Source organism: Macrobrachium rosenbergii, chromosome 9 (genome assembly GCF_040412425.1).
Source record: "Macrobrachium rosenbergii isolate ZJJX-2024 chromosome 9, ASM4041242v1, whole genome shotgun sequence".
Lineage (NCBI taxonomy): Eukaryota > Metazoa > Arthropoda > Malacostraca > Decapoda > Palaemonidae > Macrobrachium > Macrobrachium rosenbergii.
Window position 1 is genome coordinate 54,046,108 of NC_089749.1, and position 25,000 is coordinate 54,071,107.

Consider the following 25,000-nt stretch of genomic DNA (forward strand, 5'->3'; position numbering starts at 1 on the left):
ATGGGGAAGGTAATTCGAAATCAGATTATGTCAATTACATTGGTACCCGCTGGTACCTGAGCGTAGAATCAATTCCAGACAGTGAAGTTATAACATTTTTAAGCTTAGTCCAGTCAAATGAAAAGAAACATGTAAATGACATTAGACATTTTTCTTCACCTAGGAAACTCAATAATGATTGAATTGAATTGAATATAGAATTTAAGCCAAGGGACAAGTACTGGGACCTATGAGGTCATTCAGCGCTGAAACGGAAATTGACGGTAAAAGTTTAAAAGGTGTAACAGGAGGAAAACCTCGAAGTTGCACTATGAATCAATAGTCAGGAGATGGTGGAAAGTAAGATGGACGAGAGAGAATATGAAAGGAGGTACGGTAAAAGGAACGAAAGGGTTTGCAGCTAGGTGCCGGAGGGACGCTGCAAAGAACCTTAAGTTTTGCCTACAGTGCTGCACCCATGAGGTGTACTGACGACACTATCCCGCCCCCCCAACGGGGAGCTCAATAATGATGACTTCATAATAAAATGTTTGCATCGAAGGAAACGACACGCAAAAAGGAGCAGGAAGATGGAGGTGGGAAAAGGTTGAATCCCTCTGAGCGTATACAAAAACTTCCACCGACCAGCAACAGCTATTTGTCAGGATCCAAATGAAATCGTCCAGATTAAGAGATGATTTTCTTTGCAGGAGTAGATAGTCATTATATCTAGCAAAATCTATGGGAATGGTTTGTATGGTTTAGGTTTTTGGTTTTCTACAAAAGCAAACTGTTGAGCCGGCTTTGTTTGTCCGTCCGCACTTTTTTCTATCCGCCCTCAGATCTTAAAAACTACTGACTCTAGAAGGTTGCAATTTGCTATGTTGATCATCCACCCTTCAATCATCAAACATACCAAATTGCAGCCATCTAGTCTCAGTAGTTTTTATCTTATTTAAGGTTAAGGTAGCCATAATCGTGCGTCTAGGAACGATATAGGCCATGCCACCACCGGACCGTGGTTAAAGTTTCACGGGCCGCGGCTCATACAGCATTAATTACGCTGTACAGAAAACTCGATTGCGTCGGTGCATTTTTTTTTTTATCCTGATATGGATGAGTAACCAACTCCCCAACAGGTTCCTTCTCTGTAAGTTAAATTTCTGCCTATCCAAAAATCTTAACAAATTGCCTGCCATAAGGCCCACCTTTACGCAGTTTTTAGTAAAAATCCACAATTTTGGGGGGATCATCGACAAACAAATAAAAAATAAAATCAGCCATCTTAGTGGCGATAGTATTTTGGCTCACTTGGTCCAGTAGTTATCATCCCTGCCTTAGCACTCCAGAAGCCCTGAGATCGATCCAAGCGGGGGTGAATAAGTTAGGTCCTCACCTGAATAACAAGTTGCGAATCTTTTAAATCAAGAAGATTGTTATTTGACTTTGGTGGGTCACAGTCACGATGAGGAGCGGCGTAAGACTAGCAACCTCATCCCAAAGAGACTTGTGAAAATTGGAAGGTAACAATAGGAATAATAATGGACTAAGCTAATCCTGTGACTGTGACCACTGGTGAAACTGTTTTTAATAATAAATAATAATAATTATAACAATTAACCATAAGTTATCTACACCCTCAATACTGCCCTTTAAGGATAATTACCAAAAATTCACAGAGACAATTTGCATAACCTCGAACAAAGCTTTAGTTTAATACGCCGTCGGAGGAAACCCAAACACCACGCCCGGGGACACACGCCCATCGGACGTGCCCTTGATGGGTGGATGGGGGTAATGAAATGCTCGGCTCATAACGTACTAAACTATTAGGCATTTTTAACCAATTTTTACACGTTGCAACGCCTTTGTGGTGACGAATTGCTGCTTAAACTATGATTGCCAGCGATACGTGCATGATGACTTTGGGCGGTGAAAGGAATCTAGGCGAACTTGACCTTCTAAATTCAACTCCTGAAAGAGGAGAAACTCTCTCTCTCTCTCTCTCTCTCTCTCTCTCTCTCTCTCTCTCTCTCTCTCTCTCTCTCTCTCTCTCTTTGTGTGTGTGTGTGTGTGTGTGTATGTTCAACCCAGATATACAGTAAACTTACTATTTTATTTGTGTGTGTGTGTGTTCAACCCAGACATAAACTTTTACAGTAAACTTGCTATTTCTGTGTATGTGTCTGTGTGTTCAACCCAGATATAAACTTTTAATTTCTATGTGACTACAACTTCTTTACGCTTTCTTTAGATGTCTAAAATAATAATTGATGTCAATCTTATTTCGGAATTAAAATCCAGCATCAAAACCTGCGTTCAGCATTTCTCGACCCTTTAGCTTTACCACTTATTCCACTAGGAACTATCTTTCTATCAATCTACCAAATGCACACCATCCAAAATTCAAGAGAACGTCCGTCCTCCAATACAATCACAGTTTAATTCTTCAATTTGACACCAGATTGTTAAAAGCGTTTTCAAAAAAATCAGGCAGCTGAAACAAGTTACGACTCTAAATTCCATTCGGGTGTTACCAAACCAGTATTCTGCCCTAAAATGGGAAACCGCAGTATCTCAAAAATTTTCGAAACTGAGATATGCCACCTACTGGGCTCGAGAAACACTAATACACAAGTTACTGCAGTTCCAGAATGATTCTTCAGTGCCTTCTATGAGTATTTAGGGGGTCACATTTGCAGCATCTGCAAAGTCAGTAGTAAGGCAAGGGAGTATCTACCGTTTTTCTCAGCTTTGTATTTTTGCAGATACTGCAGTCTTCCATTTTAAGGCAGTATTGTACAAGGAAGGTACCTCCTTGTTTTGAATTAAAATAAAAACCAAGCAAGACTGAAAGAACTTTACGGAATAGAATGTAATACAGAATTCAGGTCAAGGGCCAAGTGCTGGGACCTATGAGGTCATTCAGCGCTGAAACGGAAATTGGGAGTGGAGAGGTTTGAAAGGTCATTCAGAAACAATTGCTGCAAGATGGAAGAAAGGGAATATGAATGGAGGTAAAGTAAAAGGAATGAAAGGGAACACAGTGGGACCGAAGGACGCTGCAATGAACCTTAACTAATGCCTACAGTGTACCGCATGAGGTGCACTGACAGCACTACCCGCCTACGGGGAAAAGAACTTTATAGTTAAAAGCATTTACACTCATACATTCATGTTACTGTCACCGAATTTACTACTAATAATTAGTGACAATAATCATAAAAGTAATTAAACTACCAAATTAATCAAGACTAATTTATCCTTCAAACAAAAGCTTTCCATAACTGGAAACCAACACGATACTCTTCACGTAAATATAGCCTTGTGTCACCTTGACTCATCCGACGCTGGACGCAAAGATAACATTCACCACCTTTCTGTTACAAGATAAAGTTCTGGATCTATCTGGAAGGAACAGCAGTGTTATAGGAGTTCATAACAACAAGTCCTCGATCCTACGTTAATTAGTAGGTACGGACTCCTGCCATTCATCATCATCTTTGTTTGTTGAGTATTAAGTATTCCCAACTGCCGTTTAAATTATATTGTAAGGTCTGTTGAACAGAATAGAATACTAAATTTTGGCAAAAGGTCAAGCACTGGGACCTATGAGGTCATTCAGCGCTGAAACGGAAATTGGGAGTAGAGAGGTTTGAAAGGTGCAACAGGAGGAAAACCTCACAGTTGCACTATGAAATAATTGTGAGGAGAGGGTGGATAGCAAGATGGAAGAAAGATAATATGAATGGAGGTACAGTAAAAGGAATGAAAAGGGCTGCAGCTAGGGGCCGATGGGATGCTGCAAAGAACATTTAGTAATGCCTACAGTGCGCCGCATGAGGTGCACTGACGGCGCTAACCCACTACGGAACCAAGTCTATAAGAGCAAAAGAAATTGGAAAAATGTTTAATCACAAACCTACATCTCATATCTGTCTATAACTTGTGCACCTGAGTAAACGTAATAAGAATGCACAGGTAAATTTACTGATATTTGTGTACGGGAATGGATGAATAAGCGTTGTTGGGCATTCATTTGCATAACAGATTTTTCTATTCAGTCACTTCTACAAGAATATTAACTAGTGCTGTGTTTGAATTACACAATAACACAGCCTATTTACTCAATTCAACACAGCCGACTTACTTAATTCCTTTCTACACAAAAAAACATTTTGCAAATTTACTTTGCAATTGTTGCCATTAAATATGATTTTCATATAAGTTACAATACATTTTGTGGTGAACAACGTTTAATTCTCGTAAATCTATCACTTACACAATGCAAAACTTTCATTTCTTGGGATTTCAGTGCAAAATGGTAAATTCTTGTGCAATAATCTAACTCTGTGAAGATTATTGTAATTACTCAAATTCTAACAATTTTTCCTGAAAAGATTATGTTGATATTTCAGCAGTTTCTATAAAAATACAGAATTTTTCCTATTTTAACTACATAAAAATAATTACCTAAGAAATAAAATAACCCTCGCTCTGTTTTGTAAATTTATTTTCATGAAATATTACTACATTAAATACCGAGTCTTTCCGAGAGAGAGAGAGAGAGAGAGAGAGAGAGAGAGAGAGAGAGAGAGAGAGAGAGAGAGAGAGAGATCGTAATGATCAGGTACAACAGGAGAAGAACGCTTTCTGAATTGTAATGAACATATTCACGTTGTTTACAATGACAGACATCTCCTGCCATTGCATAAAAGCAAGGACGGAGGAGACTGATTAGGATACGTTCATTTGTCGAGAGAGAGAGAGAGAGAGAGAGAGAGAGAGAGAGAGAGAGAGAGAGAGAGAGATGATACGAGGACACCTAAAGGGATGCAGCGCATGCCGGATAGACGCGCAGCCTATCCGCGAACATCCGGTGGTTTAGTCACAACACTGAAACGGATGGCGGCCCTTTGCGGAGAGGGGAGGCGGGCGTCGACTGTTTTGTCTGTTGGTGCGTTCTATTATTAATCATCCTTTCATTACTGCTCACCGGTGTTTGTAAACAGGGCGAACACGTGTTTCCCTATCACGAGCACCGTTCAATCTGCTGCGCAAATTGTTGGTTTTTGGAGGAAGGGGATCAGCCTGAGATTATTATTTCATTATTCGATTTCTACATCCTGATTACAAACTTTGCCTTTTAAAGTGTTCTCTGTCGTCATGCATTCGCTGGCCTTGTGCGAATTTCGAGGGTCTGAGTGTTTTGCTTTTTGAGAAATCGTCAGCGCGGGCTAAAATTGTAAATATTAAAAATTCTAAATATTCAAATCCTTCGACCCTCAAGAAATGCTCTATTATATTTAATACTCTTTACCACTTAAGTAGGCAGTTACTGCTTGCATATTTGATGTTCTGCGTTGCGTTGCGCAGATTAGTCCCCACTGCCATCCCCACAAAGTCCTGTACACAGTGCAGAGGGCAAATAACCCAAACGGGAAGCGAGGTATCTCATCACCGCCTTTCTCTGCAATCAACATAAACTGTCTTCCTCTGTTTACCAGTCTTATCTGAGCCTCGTGAAGAAATGAACACACACATAAAAAAGCGCACTATGCAGAGAAACTACGCAATGCGTAATACATACTGCATATAATTGAAAGAATATAGAATTTAGGCCAAAGGCCAAGCGCTGGGACCTACGAGGACATTCAGCGTTGAAACTGAAATTGACAGTAAAAAAGGTTTGAAAGGTGTAACAGGAGGAAAACCTCGAAGTTGCACTATGAATCAATTGTCAGGAGAGGCTGGAGAGTAATAAGAAAAATTATGAACGGAGGTACAGTAAAAGGAATGAAAGGGGTTGCAGCTAGGGGCCGAAGGGACGCTGCAAAATCCTTAAGTAATGCTTACAATGCACCGCATGAGGTGCACTGGCGGCACTAACCCCCTACGGGGTACATGGTGCATATGCACTATAATCACACATGCTAAGAATTTTATCTTATTGGTCTAGTTAAACTATTTGATAATTAAATTGTCCCTAGAGCCAAAAATATGGTAATATTTTAAGAGAGGCTCGAGACGGCAAGTCTCGACCCTTGTGACGTTATGCATAAATCCGGATCTGGGACCAAGGTCCTTTCAATCTGCATACTGTGGCCAGTGGCGAGGGAAACTAGTCAAGGGCTGGAGGACGGCGACTCTAATATATGTACAAACTACGTTTTGATGACAATGATGATAATTAAATACATAAACCACGTAGGGGCGGGGAGGGGAGGGAAAGGGTAGTTCACATACAAAGTGCCTCTGATAGGACGCTGTAGGCAGAACTGGTGACATTAGGCGTGTTTCTTTTGCTCCGCCTTTATTCCTTAATGCTTTTTAAGTTTCATCAACTGTCTTATTTCTTCACTTCTCGCTGTCCAAATCAACTTCACACTGCTTCAATTTCACATCTCTTTCAAGAGCAAATCTTCCCAGAAAGCAAGTCACTGGGCCTCAAAGCATTTGCAATTATGAAGAAAGTTTAGGTATGCAAATCAGTGGTCTCAAACCCTGAATAATGACAATGAAAATTTTTACGATAAAATTAATAATCTGGATTCTTACCTACTGTTAAAGTTAGCTTATACCTTCGCACCTAATGGCGCGAGGATAAAAGCTAACTTTAACAGAGGGTTAGATTCATTCCAAATAATCATTTTTTCTTGCTGTTATTCAAGAGGTTACAGAGTCCATGAGAGCGTGATGCTCCAGCCAATCAACCTGCAAATAACAGCGACCTTGACTCAAATCTCACCACTGCTCTTGTTCTGGTTTAATGCCCTGTGCTGTTTGTCACCAGGTGCGGCGAAAATGGGGATTACCTAACGTACGCCAACCAACGGTATAGCACGTACTGTACATACATTCTGTTTATTGGGTACAGCATTTCGTAAGACACTAGATTTCGACTTGGCTTCCATCTTACCAACGTGAATGATTCTCTCTCTCTCTCTGCTGTTGGCATGTTGCTTGCTTCGTTTATTGTTTATTTTCTAACTTCATGGATTGAAGTCAAGCACATAGATGGCGCTAGTAAGCGTCCTGCAAACTCCCCCACCCCCACCCCTCTCTCTCTCTCCTTTTTTCCTGTGGATACCGGCTCTATCTATCTATCTATCTATCTATCTATCTATCTATCTATATATATATATATATATATATATATATATATATATATATATATACATACACATACATATTCATATAAATATATCGCTCATTTGCCATAAGTGACAACTCAAAAATTGTTTGAGTTACTGATACCAGTAGATGGCCGTTCTTTGTTCCATACTGTGGTAAAAACGTCTTATTTGTATCTGTAGTACTAACCGCTAGAGGGTATGACATGTCAGTATTACACTATAGAGAGTTACTAAAAGGACCTCATTCAAACTGGATGGCATCTAATGGAGTATTTATTCAGAAAAAGTTACAAGCTTTCTTGGACAAACAGTCCACATTATCAAGTATCCGTACAAGGTCCTTTCATTCTGCATACTGAGGCCATTGTACGGATCCTTGATAATGTGGACTGTTTGTCCAAGAAAGCTTGTAACTTTTTCTGAAAAAATACTCCATTAGATACCATCCAGTTTGAATGAGGTCCTTTTAGTAATTCTAATAATGCACAGAACAATTGTATATGTGATAAAGTTAATTATAGAGAGTAGAGAGTGTTTTAACTTTAAATTGCTTCTCCTGGAAAATAGTAATTTTTGGGTTATGTCACTCTTCTGGCAAATGATATATATATATATATATATATATATATATATATATATATATATATATATATATATATATTTATTTATACAATTAAATTCAGATTTTCCTCAACATTCCACTAAAATTTATTATTATACTAGAGTGTCCAATAAACAGTTGCCTCATGCTTGGAGAGAAAACCGTACGACCAATTTTCGCAAATAAGCTCTACCCCTTGCTTGAGGTATTTCAATACAAATTTCACCTTTTATTTTTACCAGTTACTTCACTTATTCATTCATCTATTTATTCATTACTTAATTTGGCGTTGTGTCCTCTTCTTTTCCCACAAATATATAATCCGTGGAAACACTTGTCAATTCCAGCTAAGAAAAGGGCCCATAATAATAATAATAATAATAATAATAATAATAATAATAATAATAATAATAATAATAATAATAATAATAATAACAACACTCTTACGATTCGATGCACATAATAACAACAACAACAACAACAACAATAATAATAATAATAATAATAATAATAATAATAATAATAATAATAATAATAATAAAACTTCTGCCACTATAATTTTCATAAATACGATATACTTTCTTAGCCTACACCATCACAACATCGCTAGGAACCTGCAAGTAAAAACTAAACACGCTTGGCCACGCATCATCCATCACCTAAACGTGACATGAAGTGACTAAACAAAACATGCACTTCTTTTCTCAGTGTGGACGAAAGTGTCGAGACAACACCTTGATAAGGCACATAACTTCTGGGATCATGAATGCAAAATCCTGTATGTTGACACACGCACGCAGTTTAATATAAATTGGTACATCATTGCATTTGCGTTGTATATACGGGCTTGTGCAAAATATATACATGTGTTTTTATTAAAAACACATCATACATACATACATACATACATACATACACTATATATATACATATATACATATAATATAAATTTATATATATTAATATATATGATATATATAATTTATATATGATATATACACAGAGAATCCACCTGTCTATATACAATCTAGACACAAAAAGACATCATATAATATAAATGCATTAATTTCTCATCAGTAAACAAATATGGCCTATACAAACCACTAAGAATATTAGGACTGAATATTAAGAACCCTCTCGTACGCATTTCGCGCATTCTTCCTCTTACAACTAGAGAAGAGAAAAACAAAATCGCAGGAAAAAAGTTATATCGAAAGATACTCCCATTGAAAAGACTCTCTCAAGACGTACGAAAGCCATCCTACCATGAGATGCTCCAAGTTCTTTTGCTGTCACAGCCATTTCATGCTCTTTATGTGCAATTTTATTTCTGTAAAAGTTACTTTCCTTTCGAAAGTTTAGGAAGTGAAATACGTGGATTTATGAATTAAGAATTTTATATACATATATATATATATATATATATATATATATATATATATATATATATATATATATAAATTATATATGTATATGTGTATATGTATATATATATATATATATATATATATATATATATATATATATATCCATATAAGTCATATCCCTTCTTGGACTAAGGCTCACTACAAAGAGCAAGTCATCGTACCCTGCCAGATCCATCCTTCAAAAGGCTGATCAAATAAAATGTTCACAGCAAAATCGGTTTCATATTCCAAATTCACCGTTTCGTCTAAATATTGGCCATGCTTCATCGCCACCCTCATCCTTTAGCTACTGAATCAAGGATGAACCCATTTGTGCAGGAAAACTTTCACTGAGTATGCACTTAGATAAGCAAATATCAGTACGTGCAAAAATACTAAAATATTACAAGTCACACATTTTTCTGGATATAAACATGAACTTGCTATTTCCGTTTTCCCTGAGATATTTCAAGAAGCCATTCTATGTAGAAACTAGGTTCTTAAGTGTGAGTGTGAAACATCTTCGACAAAAGTATCCTGTTATACGGAAGAACATCCTCATATATATTTAAATCACGACAGGTATAGAACGTGAGACGCATAATCATTGAAAGGTCTAGGTCATGGAAAAACTTGCCGAATTCAGACACGTATTGTACGAGATCCGTTCATTTCAAAGCTTAAGAAATTTCAACTACGCTTTTAGGTTGTCAAGTATTTAAAGTCAAGTGAGTGACCGTTACAAATCTCTCTCTCTCTCTCTCTCTCTCTCTCTCTCTCTCTGTCCTTCCAGCAGCCAGTTTGAATCTATGCCGTGTCAGTCCTCAGAAAAAAAAAAAAGCCGTTCGAGAAGGCTGACCACTTCGAACCAAATGATCATCACCCTGGCAGCATCCAGCGCATCTTGCCTGACGTTTATCTCATCTCAAACTAGGCATTTCGGACACGACTTATTTCACTTTCGCTTTTGGATGTCGGCGAACCGATTCCCGGTTGCCGTGACAAGCCGTTCCAAGATGACCATTCCTGTGCTTGGGTGAATATGTGCGTGCAGCCGACAGGGACGAGGAAAATGGGGAATGCATGTGATAGTGACGATGATGATGATGACCGAAATGGCGGGGATGATGTTCAGAGATGATGATGGTGAATGGGAACAAGATGATGATGATGGTGAATGGGAACAAGATGATGATGATGGTGAATAGGAACAAGGTAGTGAGGACGTTGATAAGAGATGGTGATCATGATATGGAACAAAATGTTGAAGATGATGTTGGATGATGACGCCGATGATGATAACTGGGGCGAAGATCATGAAGATAGTGTCAAAAACTCGCAAGAGGAATTATTTCATGGAATAATAAAAGAATAGAATAGAATACAGGATTTTGGTCTTTCAAGCACTGGGACCTATGAGGTCATTCAGCGCTAACACAGATACTGACAGTAAAAAGTTTTGAAAGGCGTAACAGGAGGAAAACCTGGCAGTTGCACTATGAAGTCATTGTTAGGAGAGGGTGGAAAGTTAGATGGAAGAAAAATAATATGAACGGAGGTACAGTAAAAGGAATGAAAGGGGTTGCAGCTAAGGGCCGAGGGGACACTACGAAGAGCCTCTAGTAATGCCTACAGTGTACCGCATGAGGTGCACTGCCGGCACTACCCCCCTACGGAAATGGTTAATAAAAAGATCGAGGTTAAACGAATACTTAAAAAAATATTTACAGAAACAGGAAGGTTGATAGATTCTCTGTACAAATAGAGAGAGAGAGAGAGAGAGAGAGAGAGAGAGAGAGAGAGAGAGAGAGTTTTCTCAGGACCTTTGCAACGTGACCATTTACATGAAACTAAGTACCATCGCCATCAATGACGTCATCAACTCACTCGACGCGAAATATTCCCGTAAATAGCGAGTGATAAAATACGGATGTGATACAAGTTGAACACTATATAACGACTTAAAAGGATCAGTATATAAGGCTGGCTTGAAGATAGAGCGATTTAGAGATTGTTAATTATCTGGCGTCATCCTAACTCGGACGAAATTTACAGAGAAGAAATAGAGAGTTCTTATACTGCAGGAAAAGTAGACTCGCCTTTACAATAAAATGAGGTTACAGGACATGGGGAATACAGAGGATGGAAGAAAATTCCTTTCCGCTTATTCGCTAATAGATCTGGTAAGTAAACTGGATAACAAAAATAATGTCTGAATGCAGCATGCACTTATTCCTTGACAAACCAGAACTTTGGATCACGCCAAGCATAAAAAGAATGAAATTTGCAACAAATCCAAATATTCAGAATAAAGTTTACAATAAATTCCAGCAATCACAATAAGAAATAACTTGCATTAAACAATATGAACGAGCAAATAAAAGAAAACTGCTTTATCTCTAAGCATTAAATATAAAAATAGCTTTGAGATGATTCCAAACACAAAAAAAGAAAATCGAAAACATCTACAAGATATCATCTTATGCATTTATATATTTAGCGATGAAAGATGTGGCGGAAAAAATGATTGTGCAGCAACCAATATGCAATAAAGCATTAAATCACAGCTGGAGAAAATATCTAAAATTATTCATCTTGACAATAAATAACAGTAGGGGTACAAATTTAACCAAAGGTGTCTCGGGATGATACTTCAAGTGGCGTGTTTGTGTGAACGGGTGTCTGTACAAGTATATGTATATGTGTGTTTATGTATGTTTAAGTATATGTATATGGATGTGTATGTGCATGGGTGTGTATGCATATATATATACATATAAATATATATTTATATTTATTTTTATTTTTACATTTATTTTTTGTCTTCAAATTTTTTATATTTATATGTATATTTTTATTTATTTTTATGTATTTAATTTATTTATCTTATTTATTTTTTTATTTTTATTTTTTTATCTTATTTTTTTATTCATTCACTATTTTTATTAATTTTTCATTTATTTTTTTTATTCATAGTATATATAATATACGTATAAACATACATACATAAATACATATTATATATACGTATCCATATGCATGCGTGCACACAACTACTCGCAGTTCCAAGATTAAAGTACCTTTCCTTGTGGCCTACTTGAACGTCATGCTTGCCATTACTTTCGTTAGAAAGTGCTGGCAACGATTTGGAGCATAAATTTCCTGTTCTTTATAGCACAAACAACAGCCATGATTAAGTGTTATTCTGAACTCTCAGACATGCCTCAGAGCGCGCGAGCGTATCGCTAACACTTTACCAACAAACAAGGAAAATATAAGACTAGAAAAATGTACGGCGTGGATTCAGTACACTCAGATGCCAACAGATGGCGTACGCGTTTTTTTTCTTTTTTGTTTTTTTTTGTTTTTGGCGTTCTGTTCTGTTTATCAGCACAAATGATTTTTTTATTTATTATGATTAACACGAAAGCACACCAACATTGGGATAGGAAACAATTTCCTAAAATCAATATGTTAGAATCTAACAATTTTTATTATATTCTGAAAAAAAATACGTCCTTACAAACCACATAAGCAACGTATACCCACTTGAATCTGAAAATACTTTCCCAGAAACCAGTAAAAATCAAATGTTTATAAAGAACCTTTAGTAAAAAAAATAGTAAACATACAAATATTTTCATGTACATGAACATCTTCAGAAAGTCAGTCAACCATGCCTGGCTTCTTGGGGTCTCCGAGAAACATTCCTGCTTATATCTGACTCCCAATGTCTCATTTGGAACCACTTATTTGCTAGAACTATGTCCTTGATTGCACAGACAGGCACAGATGCTAAGGTCGTCTGGTTTTTAGTTGCTGGTCACCCACCCAAGAGCTGACCAATGCCAATGTTGCCAGATCGAGATATAGGCACAGTGACTGCCTAGTATTCCTTGGCAGTCACCCAAAAGACGACAACAATAATAAACAAGTAAAAAATGCGCGTAGTTTCTTTGGCGTAACTGAGTTTTCTGTACAGCGTGTAATCAAGGCCACTGAAAATGACCTATCATTCAGTGGTCTCGGTACAATGCTGTATGAGCCGCGGCCCATGAAACTCTCAGCAAGCCGTGGTGGCCTGTGTTGTTACCAGAAGCACGATCACGGCTAACTTCAGCCTTAAATAAAATTAAAACTGATGAGGCTAGAGGGCTGCAATTTGTTAAGTATGATGATTGGAGGGTGGATATCAACATACCATTTTGCAGCCCTCTAGCCTCAGTAGTTTTTAAGATCTGAGGGCGGAGAGAAAAAGTGCGGACAGAAAGAGTGCGGACGGACAGACAAAGCCATCTCAACAGTTTCCTTTTACAGAAAACTCAAACTCCATTATTAAGAACGTAAACGACAATAAAGCTGCCAATAAGAATTCCATTACTAAGTAAACGATATTAAATGATAAACAGAAGTTTCACCTTGTCACATAAAGAGGACAGAACTTTTCAAACACTTTCTACAAAAGTTGACTTGAGACCGAAGTGAAATCTTAGTTACACTAACATTCAATAATCACAAAACCTTCATCACCATTCTAGTTTTTTATAGATGGAAAAATATAGAGAAAAAGAGAAGGAATGAAATTATTCCTGGAAGGAAATGAGGGGAAAGCGGCGATTTTAAACTCACATGGTCATACGGCTCAGTACAGTGGCCATGATATTACAATTATTGTATGACCTAGAAACAGGAATCTCTTAATACTGTGAAAATAAAGGCTAGACTATTTGCTAAAAATACCTAAATCAGCTCTCAGTACTCCGCAAGAATGATGAAATAGCAATGTAACGTCGGTCTGATTATTATATAATTCCGAACGTGAAAAAAGTTTAAAAAATCTCGTTATATAAAACCCACCACAAAAGAATTATTTCTTCAGGCTAAAAAATTAAAACTGTCACACTTTCCGAAAAAAAAGGATCAAAATATATAATTAAGATATTTTCCTATTTTGCCAATCGCCAATGAAAGGGAATTACTGTAATATATTTTCTAAAAAAATTACATTAAAAAAAAAAAAAAAATATATATATATATATATATATATATATATATATATATATATATATATATATATATATATATATATATATATATACTGTATATATAACTTGGGTATATTACACAATACAGTTTATTTTAAAACAACAAAATTTAAAGCATAAATTTCAGAGAAAAAAAGGCCGAGACATCATCAGGCTCATTTTAAAATCAGAGATCAACAGTAAAAAAACAACACTTCTGCACCCATTCTTTCGTAGTTTTTATGACATGCAGTTCTCTTTTCATTAGTGTTTCTTCATCTGTTCAGTACATTTCCCGGTACCATAATTCTGGAAAAGGAAGTGCAATAACATCCGATAAAATATTTAATCACCGTGGTAAGGCTTATCCCGTGGATAATATAAAACTCTAATAAGTGAAAAGATGATTGATAAAAGCTAAATGAGGTAAAGACACCAACTGAAAGCCATGATTAGAATAAAAAGAGGCTGGTATTAAGTAATAACCCTTTTTTCTAATACACTCTCAAATCGAACTAATACAATCGCAAGTATAAATGAAAGTTTTACCTAACTGAAAAACTACAAATCAAAGTATATGATAAAAGGGGCCGTATTAAGAAATATTTTGATTATATACATACATATATACATATATATGTATATATAATACATATATATATATATACAGTATATATATAATATATATATATATATAAACACAAAATATATATATAAGTTATATATATATACAAATATATATATATATATATATATATATATATATATATATATATATATATATATATATATATATATATATATATATATATATATATATATATATATATATATATATATATATATATATTAAAAAATCAGGACTGATATGTGGTTAAGAAACAGACATTTTCCTACTCTTAAGAATTTTAAGATCCTACTGCATTACGAAATAAATATTAATTACACAGCACACTCCTACAGCAAACAGGTGAAAATATCACTGCTGGCATCCCAATGCCCACAAGGCGAAGGAAACCAAACCGGGAATTTACTGGCTGCTCCAGGAGCAAGAGCCCGTGCCAGCACAAGGATGGCTTAAACAACAACAACAACAACAACAACAACAACAACAACCACCAAACAGGCATGGGCATGATGCCAGGCAACAAACAAAACTCTCAATCGCGTGCCCTTAATCGGGAACTCAAGTGCGAGGAGTCATTTGGAGCTAAGTGCCAAAACTGACCCTTAAGTAAACACTGGCCACTTTCCCCTGACATTAGAAATGCGCTTGGAGCCCACGAGAGAGAGAGAGAGAGAGAGAGAGAGAGAGAGAGAGAGAGAGAGAGAGAGAGAGAGAGAGAGAGAGGAATTTGCAATAATATTAATAAATGCAACTCGTAAGTGCATCTATCATTTTTTTTGTATTGTGTTTTATCTCCTTTTACTGAGAAAACAAAAGAATGAAGAATGTGATATCAAATCATACTTAGTAAAACTGTTAAAACTGTGATCAAAATATTTTCTCTAACATGACAGAATACATCAAAAGTTCACAACGACTTTTGAAGATTTTTCAAAATATTAAAATCGGGAATTTTTCTTAGACGAAAACCATAATATTAATTTCTTTAAAATCCGTCCTTGTATTAAAGAATATATTCTAAAATATGCCTCAGTTTTATATTTCGATAATTTTTAATGTTGTCTTGACATCTTTTCCTCACAAAATCCGCATTACCCGAAAATGTCAATTTCTATGAATAAAATTTAACTTCTTCACATCGGTACTGCATGAACTGCAATCAAATGCACCTGATGCAAGACCTAGCAAGATTCCTAGGAACATTCCACAGAGAGAGAGAGAGAGAGAGAGAGAGAGAGAGAGAGAAATTTCATGAGTAGGTGGATACACGTCCATTTAAGGACATCCTGTCTCCCCCTTACCTACCACTCTCGAGTGCTCTTTAAACGGTCCCTTTCATCCTCACCTTGAGTTTCACTTCATTCAAGGGGGAAGGAGGAGGAGGAGGAGGAGGAGGAGGAGGAGGAGGAGGAGGAGGAGGAGGAGGAGGAGGAGGAGGAGGAGGAGAACGGATATGACGGGGGTAAGGTGCCTACACAAGACAGGGACATAATAGGACGAGATAAAATTAATTTCTGCAAACTGGCGTCACAAGGACTAAGGTCATCAAGAGTGCAGAAGCCAGGAAGAGGGGTGAGGGACTTCAAGGGGTGAAAGGAGGGTATGAAGGGGGGGAGGGGGGGGCAAGACGGGGAGGAGGGAGAATGGAATGAGAAAAATCCGAGAGTTTCTCTCCCCGAGACAATCTCATTATAATGCTTCTCATGACGACACGGTAACTCCTTCCAAGCAGAGGCCGATGGAAATGGCAATTTTACGACCACTGCTCTCATCTAACCCAGAAACACTTGAAAGGGCGAAAGTGTGAAGTATAACTAGAAAAGAAGTAGTTGCCTTGATAATGTCATATGTTTTGATAAAAACCAGTTTCCAGCATTTCTGGAAATTACCTCATTCCATGATGATGATGATGATGATGATATCAAAAGACTGGAAAAGGGAAGAGAGGAAGAAGTCTCGGCCCAACAAACCATTGTGTTAGAACTTCTGTATCTTATTACACATTCCCAGCACTACTGCTATATGAAAAGCTTAGCATAAATAAAAATTAACATTCGGTACTTTAGTATTATTGTTGTTTCGACAAATTGCAAAAAATACGGGGGGGGACTAGTATATGACTACCTTATGACAAAATCAGGTGAGTCGAAGTTAAAAATAACTCCTCGGAGCGACTAAAAAAGAAACCGTCCTAATAAGGAAAAGCAGTTATATAGTAAAAAAAATAAATAAACTAAATAAAAAATAAAATAGTATGAGAGAGAGAGAGAGAGAGAGAGAGAGAGAGAGAGAGAGAGAGAGAGAGAGAGAGAGAGAGGGGCAATATCACATGCAGTGATTACAAAAGCATACAAAAACACAACGTACGTTAATTATAAAGTTAAAATAAGACAAACGTCAATACTGTATAAAACCTCTATATACGATCCGGTTCTGCTTACAACCTCCTCCTCAAATCCCCCCCACCCCAACACCAGGTCCACCAACCCCCACCCACGCCCACCTAGGAATCTCCCACCCCACCCCCAACAACAACAGGAAACTTACCGCACCTGCCGAGAAAACCTGATTTATGGTTATTTTTGTTACACGCGACGGGTTATGAAACCCACACTTCATTTGTCGTGATGTACAGTTAAGCGGTTCAATTCTGGATAGAATGTGGGGCTGGGAGTCGTAGTTCTTGAGATGCCGGTTCTGAGTGAGCAGTTAATTATAATATGGATGTTTGTTTATGTAAGTAACATTCAGGTTTGTTTGGGACTGGTGTGCTTATCTTTTACTGATCCGTTTCGCAGATTTTGCAGGATACGGAAATAATATACTTATTTTTTTTGTGGTCCGTTTCGTAGATTTTGCAAGATATGGATACAACATACTTAATTTTTTTTACTAATCCGTTTTGTAGATTTTGCAAGATTTGGTAATAATAAATTTAGTTTTTAATGATCCGTTTCGTATATTTTGCAAGATACGGGAACGACAATTCAGTCTTGCTGTTTATCTGAAAATTTTCTTGTCGAACGACTCTCTCTCTCTCTCTCTCTCTCTCTCTCTCTCTCTCTCTCTCTCTCTCTCTCTCTCTCACAAGCACACACAAAGTACCTTAAACACCACGAAACAAAACTAAACCGATAATCTCTTATATAAAGACGAGAGAACGACCTAAGAGACTATAAAATTAAAAAATAAGCATATAGTAGAATGAGTCTTGAAACAGAAACAAATCCACAATTATGTAAGGGTACACAAGTTTAAATATAAATCTCCACAGAGAGCTCTCTGTAGAGATTGATCTTTAAATATACGTACCCAAACATAACTGTGGATTTGTTTCTCCTCCCTATAAAACGTTTATTTCTTTTTAGACAATATTGCACAAAATTCCAGGGTTTAGTCTTCCAGACCATATTCTGCAGAGAGCTCTCTGTAGAGATTCATCTTTAAATATGCGTACCCAAACATAACTGTGGATTTGTTTCTCCAGCCTATCAAATGTTCATTTCTTTTTAAACAATATTGCACAGAATTCCAGGGCTCAGTCTTCCAGACCATATTCCACAGAGAGCTCTCTGTAGAAATCCATCTTTAAATAAACGTACCCAAGCGTAACTGTGGATTTGTTTCTCCAGCCTATCAAATGTTCATTTCTTTTCAGACGATACTGCGCAAAATTCCAGGGTTCAATCTGCCAGACCATATTCCACAGATAGCGGCTAGGCAACGATTTCATTCAAGGATTTCCAGTCCCCTGCGAAGTATGCGACTGCAGCTCTGCAATCGCATGGCCACTCCAAATACTGCAATATATCCAGATAGTCTCGAAGGCAGATATACTCAATAAATTACGTTAAAATCCAGGGTGATTGATGTTCAAAATGGGCGAACCACTTAGTAAATCAATTTATTATAATGAAACATTTTTCTTAAAAACACTTTGGTCATATGGTCTATAGGGAAATTATACCATGAACATCAAATATATAAATCGTGATCTGGTGTCAGTTAATAGACACATCTAGTTCAAAACAAAATATATATATATATATATATATATATATATATATATATATATATATAGATAGATAGATAGATAGATAGATAGATAGATAGATATACATATATATAAGTATAAATACAAATAATATATACTATATATAGCCTACATAAAACACGATACCGTTATGAACAGACGGTCAACCAATCTACCCAGAACTGGTTTCAGACCTTTTGTGAATGAACAGTTAAGATGGAAACTGAAAGAGGGATTAACATTATACACGGGTAAGCAATGTAGTATGCAAAAATCTCCAGATCACGTTTATCGAGAGAGAAATATTACCGAGAAATTCCTTACAAAATTCGTTTCCATGGATATTACACCACAAACTGACCTTCGGCGAATATAATTATCATTCTCTCTCTCTCTCTCTCTCTCTCTCTCTCTCTCTCTCTCTCTCTCTCTCTCTCACAAACTGAAGGGCGAACGTTATCTTCACTTCTATTTTGGATTTTAACCCAATCCAGTTATTAATCTTTTTTGTTCTTTTTATTATCTTATCATATGTCAACATTTCTACTTGATTGCATTTTTATTCTTATTCACTTGAATCCCAATTCGGCCAAAGGGAAACCAGAACAAGCACAATGAATAGATTTTCATTACACAATCAACTGCATACCTACTCATTAATAAGTGTTCTTGGTCTCCACCATTTGAGTTTCCAGTGATAACTTGAAAAGCGTACGATCTTCTTAGATTTCCATAAGCCCCTTACCTTGCACAAAGAAGCCCTCTATTAAAAGTGCGTGCTTGCAACTGCGGGCACTAGGTCGTAACAGTAATTTTATGGTAGCTAGATTAATTTTCTCAGTGTCAATATATGGAGTAATTTAAAATGGAAATATGTTACATCTATTACAGCCGTCCTTATTAACAAAATCTTCTTGCCCGTTAGGTTAGAAAATCGGCCAAAGGCCAAGCACTGGGATCTACGAGATCACTCAGTGCTGAAACGGAAATTGAGGGTAAAAAGGTTTGAAAGGTGCAACAGGAGGAAAACCTCGCAGTCGCACTATGAATCAATTGTTAGGAAAGGGTGGAAAGTAAGATGGAAGAGAGAGAATACGAAAGGAGGTACAGTAAAAGGAACGAAAGGGGTTGCAGCTAGGGCTGAAGGCACGCTCCAAAGAACCTTATGTAATGCCTACAGTGCACCGCGTGAGGTGCACTGACGGCACTACCCCACTACGGGCGTTCCGTTGCATGGTGCTCGAAATTTCCATACTGCTTTTAAATACTGTATTCATCCTCTAGATTTCCTAAATCTTTGTCTTTTCAAATCTGATTCATTTAGGAGGTAGGTTTACGTACTTCTATAAATATATTCTACAATTAGACAGCAACAATGTAGTAATTAGTATTTGTTCTGGGAGAACTGGAAATTTAAATAGCCACTCTGCATACATCATGTACGATTTGAATAGAAGCAACGACACTGCCTAAGATGTAGCACTTGACTGCTGCCATTGTTTCATTTATATGGCTATCTTATTTTTCATCGTGCGAGGTAATGTATCGTACAACAAAGTGTGTGTGTATATTATGTATATTATATATATATATACATATATGTATACATATGTAAACTTATATATAAATATATATCTATATGTATGTATATAATTATAATATAAATACATATATATATATATATATATATATATATATATATATAATTATTATATATATATATATATATATATATTATATATATATATATATATATATATATATATATATGTATATACAGGTATAGGCTATATATAAATTTAGAGAGAGAGATACTGTTGTCAAACACTTTACCATCAACTTCAAGCCAGAAGCCAGACCTACCTACAAGAAAAATAAAACGAATGGCGACTGAAAAAAAAAAAGAATAAACAGGAAACAAATCCTTGTGGCCAGTGACATCATCTACACCCAAAGATAGAGAAGGGCCAGGGGGCTAATCACAGATAAGGGTTGGTCAGTCACGAATTTACTGCCCATCCTTCTTGCATACCTGTTCTGTACGCGAAGAATAACGTAAACATAAAAAAGAATTAAAATGATAAAACAAAATTGCATAAAGTCATATATACACACACAGAGTACTTGCATTCACGAGTTTAGGTGTAATTACATGCACGCTCTCTCTCTCTCTCTCTCTCTCTCTCTCTCTCTCTCTCTCTCTCTCTCTATTGCGTATCAACAAACACACAATACATATATGTATTTATGCATGTATGTCTGTACTGTATATATGTAATACACACACACACTATATATATAGATATACTGTGTGTGTTTATACAGTATGTATATATTTGTGTAAACACACACACACACACACACACACACACACACACACACACACATATATATATATATATATATATATATATATATATATATATATATATATATATATATATATACATATATATATATATATATATATATATATATATATATATATATATATATATATATATATATATATATATATATATATATATATATATATATATAAGCATTACATGACTAATAATTCATACAATGCAACAGTCAGCGACCAGAGACGACGGCATAAAAGAATTTTGTGACTTGAAATTGTCCTACTTACAACGTAGAATGGTCTCTGTTGAGAAATTTTCTCGAGATGTCCGACACACAGCAAACGCTCACCTGAAATTAGGAAAAAAGTGGTGTTACTAGCGCTTATAAAAACGAGGCCATTTCTTTGGGATATATAACTTCTATCTCAGGTACCAACAACAAATGGAAGTTTCAGGAATAACTTCTACCTCTGATACCAACAACAAATGGATGTTTCAGGATTAATCTGTATGCTAGTACACAGAAACAATATACATATCATAACCTAGTCAATTTAATCCGTCAATTTAATTCGCTCTTAAACCCGTCGTTTTGAGTGGTTCGTCTCACTACTCAAGAAAGAATAACTCAATAAATCAAGAATACTTAAAAAAATAATGGCTTTCTAGAGGCAAGCGCATCAAAAAAAGTATGAGGATATCGAGATAAGAGATCTCTTTTGCTTTTAGAGACGCGTGTACGCGTGTACGCACGCACGCACGCACACACACACACCCACACATTATAATGTTACAGGCAGATAGAAAAAAAAAGCAAAACCAGGCATTTCGCGAATTGCCATCAGGCAGAAAGCGAAATGCACTTAGGGACACTTGATCCTCGGGGCTAGTGCTAAACACGGCTTAACACTGTAGATGAGTCACTGTTTCGCCGTGTTTAGTACTAGACCCGGGGGGGATCAAATGTCCCTAGGTGCATTTCGCTTTCTGCCTGAAATTTCAGGCAGTTCGCGAAATACCCGGTTTCGCTATCTGCCTGTAACATTATACACACACACACACACATATACATATATATATATATATATATATATATATATATATATATATATATATATATATATATATATATATATATATATATATATACTGTATATAATCTGGTTAAAACGACCTTTTCTTGGAAGCCACTGTAGACGGATAGGTCACGTGGTCTGGCCTGGAATACCCCTTAACTGTGGTAGGAATTTCATGACCCCCCCCCTTCCCCAAAGTAAGCCGTGACCTCTCCCGCTTCCTACCACTCATATAATAGAAGACAGACAAATCAATAGATAAATATCTCAACAAGAAAAGAAGTAATAAATATATTAAAGTCACCCAGCTAATATGACGCGAAAATGAACCATTTTCTATGACTCTCTCTACATATTTTCATGGAGAACTATTCTTTTCAACGAAGCATAGTGCACCCCTATACTTCAGTAGATCGTAATAACGACAATAATGTAGGAGGTTATGACAATAAAGAAAAGGAAGACACATGCAATCTGAATATCAGGTGTAGAATATTTCAACAAATAAGCATCATACCAAACGCCAGGATTCCTAATTCGATTCCTTGACATGGCACATTTCGTTGCCAAGTTGTACCATTCAGTACAACGCTGTAATAATACCTTCCCAATTTCAATAAAAGCCGGCTGTGAGTTGGAAAAAACACACAAATACACGAAAGTTCATACTTTATTCATGTATTAAAATACAAAAAAGTATAAGGGTAATTGTTAAAAATTTTGCAGGAAGTTTCAATTTTGTTTGTTTAAGAACTGTTAAATGTATTTTATATACATAATAATAAACTAAAAGGTCTACCGTAACAATATTCTCAACAGCTTCAAATATTTTACATTGTTACTGATACCATCTGCACTATCAAGGAGGACAGCTACAACCAACAAAAATCCTTATTGAAAACAGTACGTAAAAACTGCAATTTTTCTTTCATAGAATCCCCATTTTAAATGAAGAATTGAACTTAAATTGTGAACTACTTGGATTATAGCGATCATTTGGGTTTTCCTCTGAATAATTTAAATTGATTTCATTGCACAATCACCGGAAATCTTATTGCATTAAGTGACAGTTAACATCTCGAATTTTGTCGGTTAAATGAGAGAGAGAGAGAGAGAGAGAGAGAGAGAGAGAGAGAGAGAGAGAGAGAGAGAGAGAGAGAGAGAGAAATCCAAGGTTAAGTGTCAATTCAAATTCCCTTTAACACAACCCTAACATTAAAATTTCTTTTCGATGGAGTAAAAAGAAAAACATTAAGTTCCGATTTCCAAGTCTGAACATACGAGACCAAAGACAGATCTACTATAGGATTGAAAAACGGTTAACCTTTTTGTGTTACAGCCTAGACTCCACCGAAATAGCACTAAATCAAAATTTAAAAGAAATACGTAAGAAAGTAAAAAGTTCTTTCTTCCAATACTCGAATACGAGAGATAACTCACACAGACATCAACGTATAAAGAAAAGATAACTCTACAGAAATTATACTGTGTAAGAAAACAGTTCCAGAATTCGAATTTTAAACAAGACTCAAGAAAATAACTAGAATACATTTTCTTCAAAAATCCCCAAAATACAAAATTCAAGACCCAGCTGAACTCGCCCATCAATCTTTCTGACCTCACGGCAAGAAGAACCTGGAACAAGTTCTCAAAGTAAGATATTCTATTTACCAGAAGGATCCCACTCGAAAAATCCTTTGACTGCAGGCACAGGAGGCGAAGCAAGCAAGACGACCACAGGGAATTGACCGAAGGGACAACGAAGCTAAACTATCAGGAACTTTCTCCTAACATACGATGTTATTTCCAAAATATACATTAAAAATCATAGTAAGAAGCTGAATTTGATAATATCTCCAGTAGTTCTCCCGGCCTCACACGGGTTACTACACCAAACTTTATTTAAAAAATGTAAAAAATGCAACTTCGGCGCAATCGAGATTTCTGTACAGTGTATAATGCTGTATGAAATTCTCAACCACGGCCCATGAAACTCTCAGCCCTCCGTGGTGGCCTGTGGTGTTGTGTTGCCCGACGCACGATCATGGCTAAATTTAACCTCAAATAAAATCAAAACTACTGAGGCTAGAGGGCTGCAATTTGGTATGTAAGATGACTGGTGGGTGAATGATCAACATCCCAACTTGCAGCCCTCTAGCCTCAGCAGTTTTTAAGATCTAAGGGCGGACAGCAAAAGTGCAGACGGACAGACAAACAGCCATCTCAACCGTTTTCTTTTATAGAAAACTAAAAAGGTAAAGTAAATACAAAAAAATTAAATAAGAGTAACAAGACCACTGATGATACCAAACTTCACGTAGCAAACGCGAGCCACACACTGTCTGGACGACACAGACACCGCAGCGAACAAGCAGACACTGAGCACGTCTCAAAACTCTAAAGTGTCTCATTGTCCCTCTGCGTCTAGGAAATAGTCACGAAATATCACCATCATCGTCATAATTGTGCTAAGGAGACACTTTCAACGCTGGCGTCCCAACAGGACCTTTGAACGTTACGTAAGATGATAAGAGGGTGATGTGATGACATCTGTCTTAGAATTCGTGAGATGCATGATTGTAAATACGATGGGAGATGGAACTACATGCAACGATGAACGAGATGGAAATGGGAGAACAAAGAAAAATGAAATAATTGAATGGTTAAAGATAAATGCAAAGCTTGACGCAAAGAAGAAAAGCAAGGAAAGGCATGATGTTGCGCAAGCAAGACGCCAAAGATGAATGAGTTATCGTGTACAGCATAAAT

General features: G+C 36.4%; 1 protein-coding gene across 20 annotated transcripts in view; it reads right to left on the reverse strand.

Annotated features, from left to right (window-relative positions):
- Positions 1-25,000, reverse strand: part of LOC136841815 (SH3 domain-containing kinase-binding protein 1-like) — a 334,418-nt gene that overhangs the window by 142,497 nt on the left and 166,921 nt on the right. For 3 of the 20 annotated variants that reach the window (XM_067109166.1, XM_067109163.1, XM_067109136.1), the window contains exon 3: positions 21,443-21,504. The exons of the other annotated variants lie outside the window; for them this stretch is intronic. Coding sequence is in view for 1 of the 3 variants with exons in the window: in XM_067109136.1 (XP_066965237.1) it covers positions 21,443-21,504 (62 nt within the window). In the remaining 2 variants the exon portion in view is untranslated. The remainder of the gene's footprint in view (positions 1-21,442; positions 21,505-25,000) is intronic. 20 annotated transcript variants of the gene reach the window in all.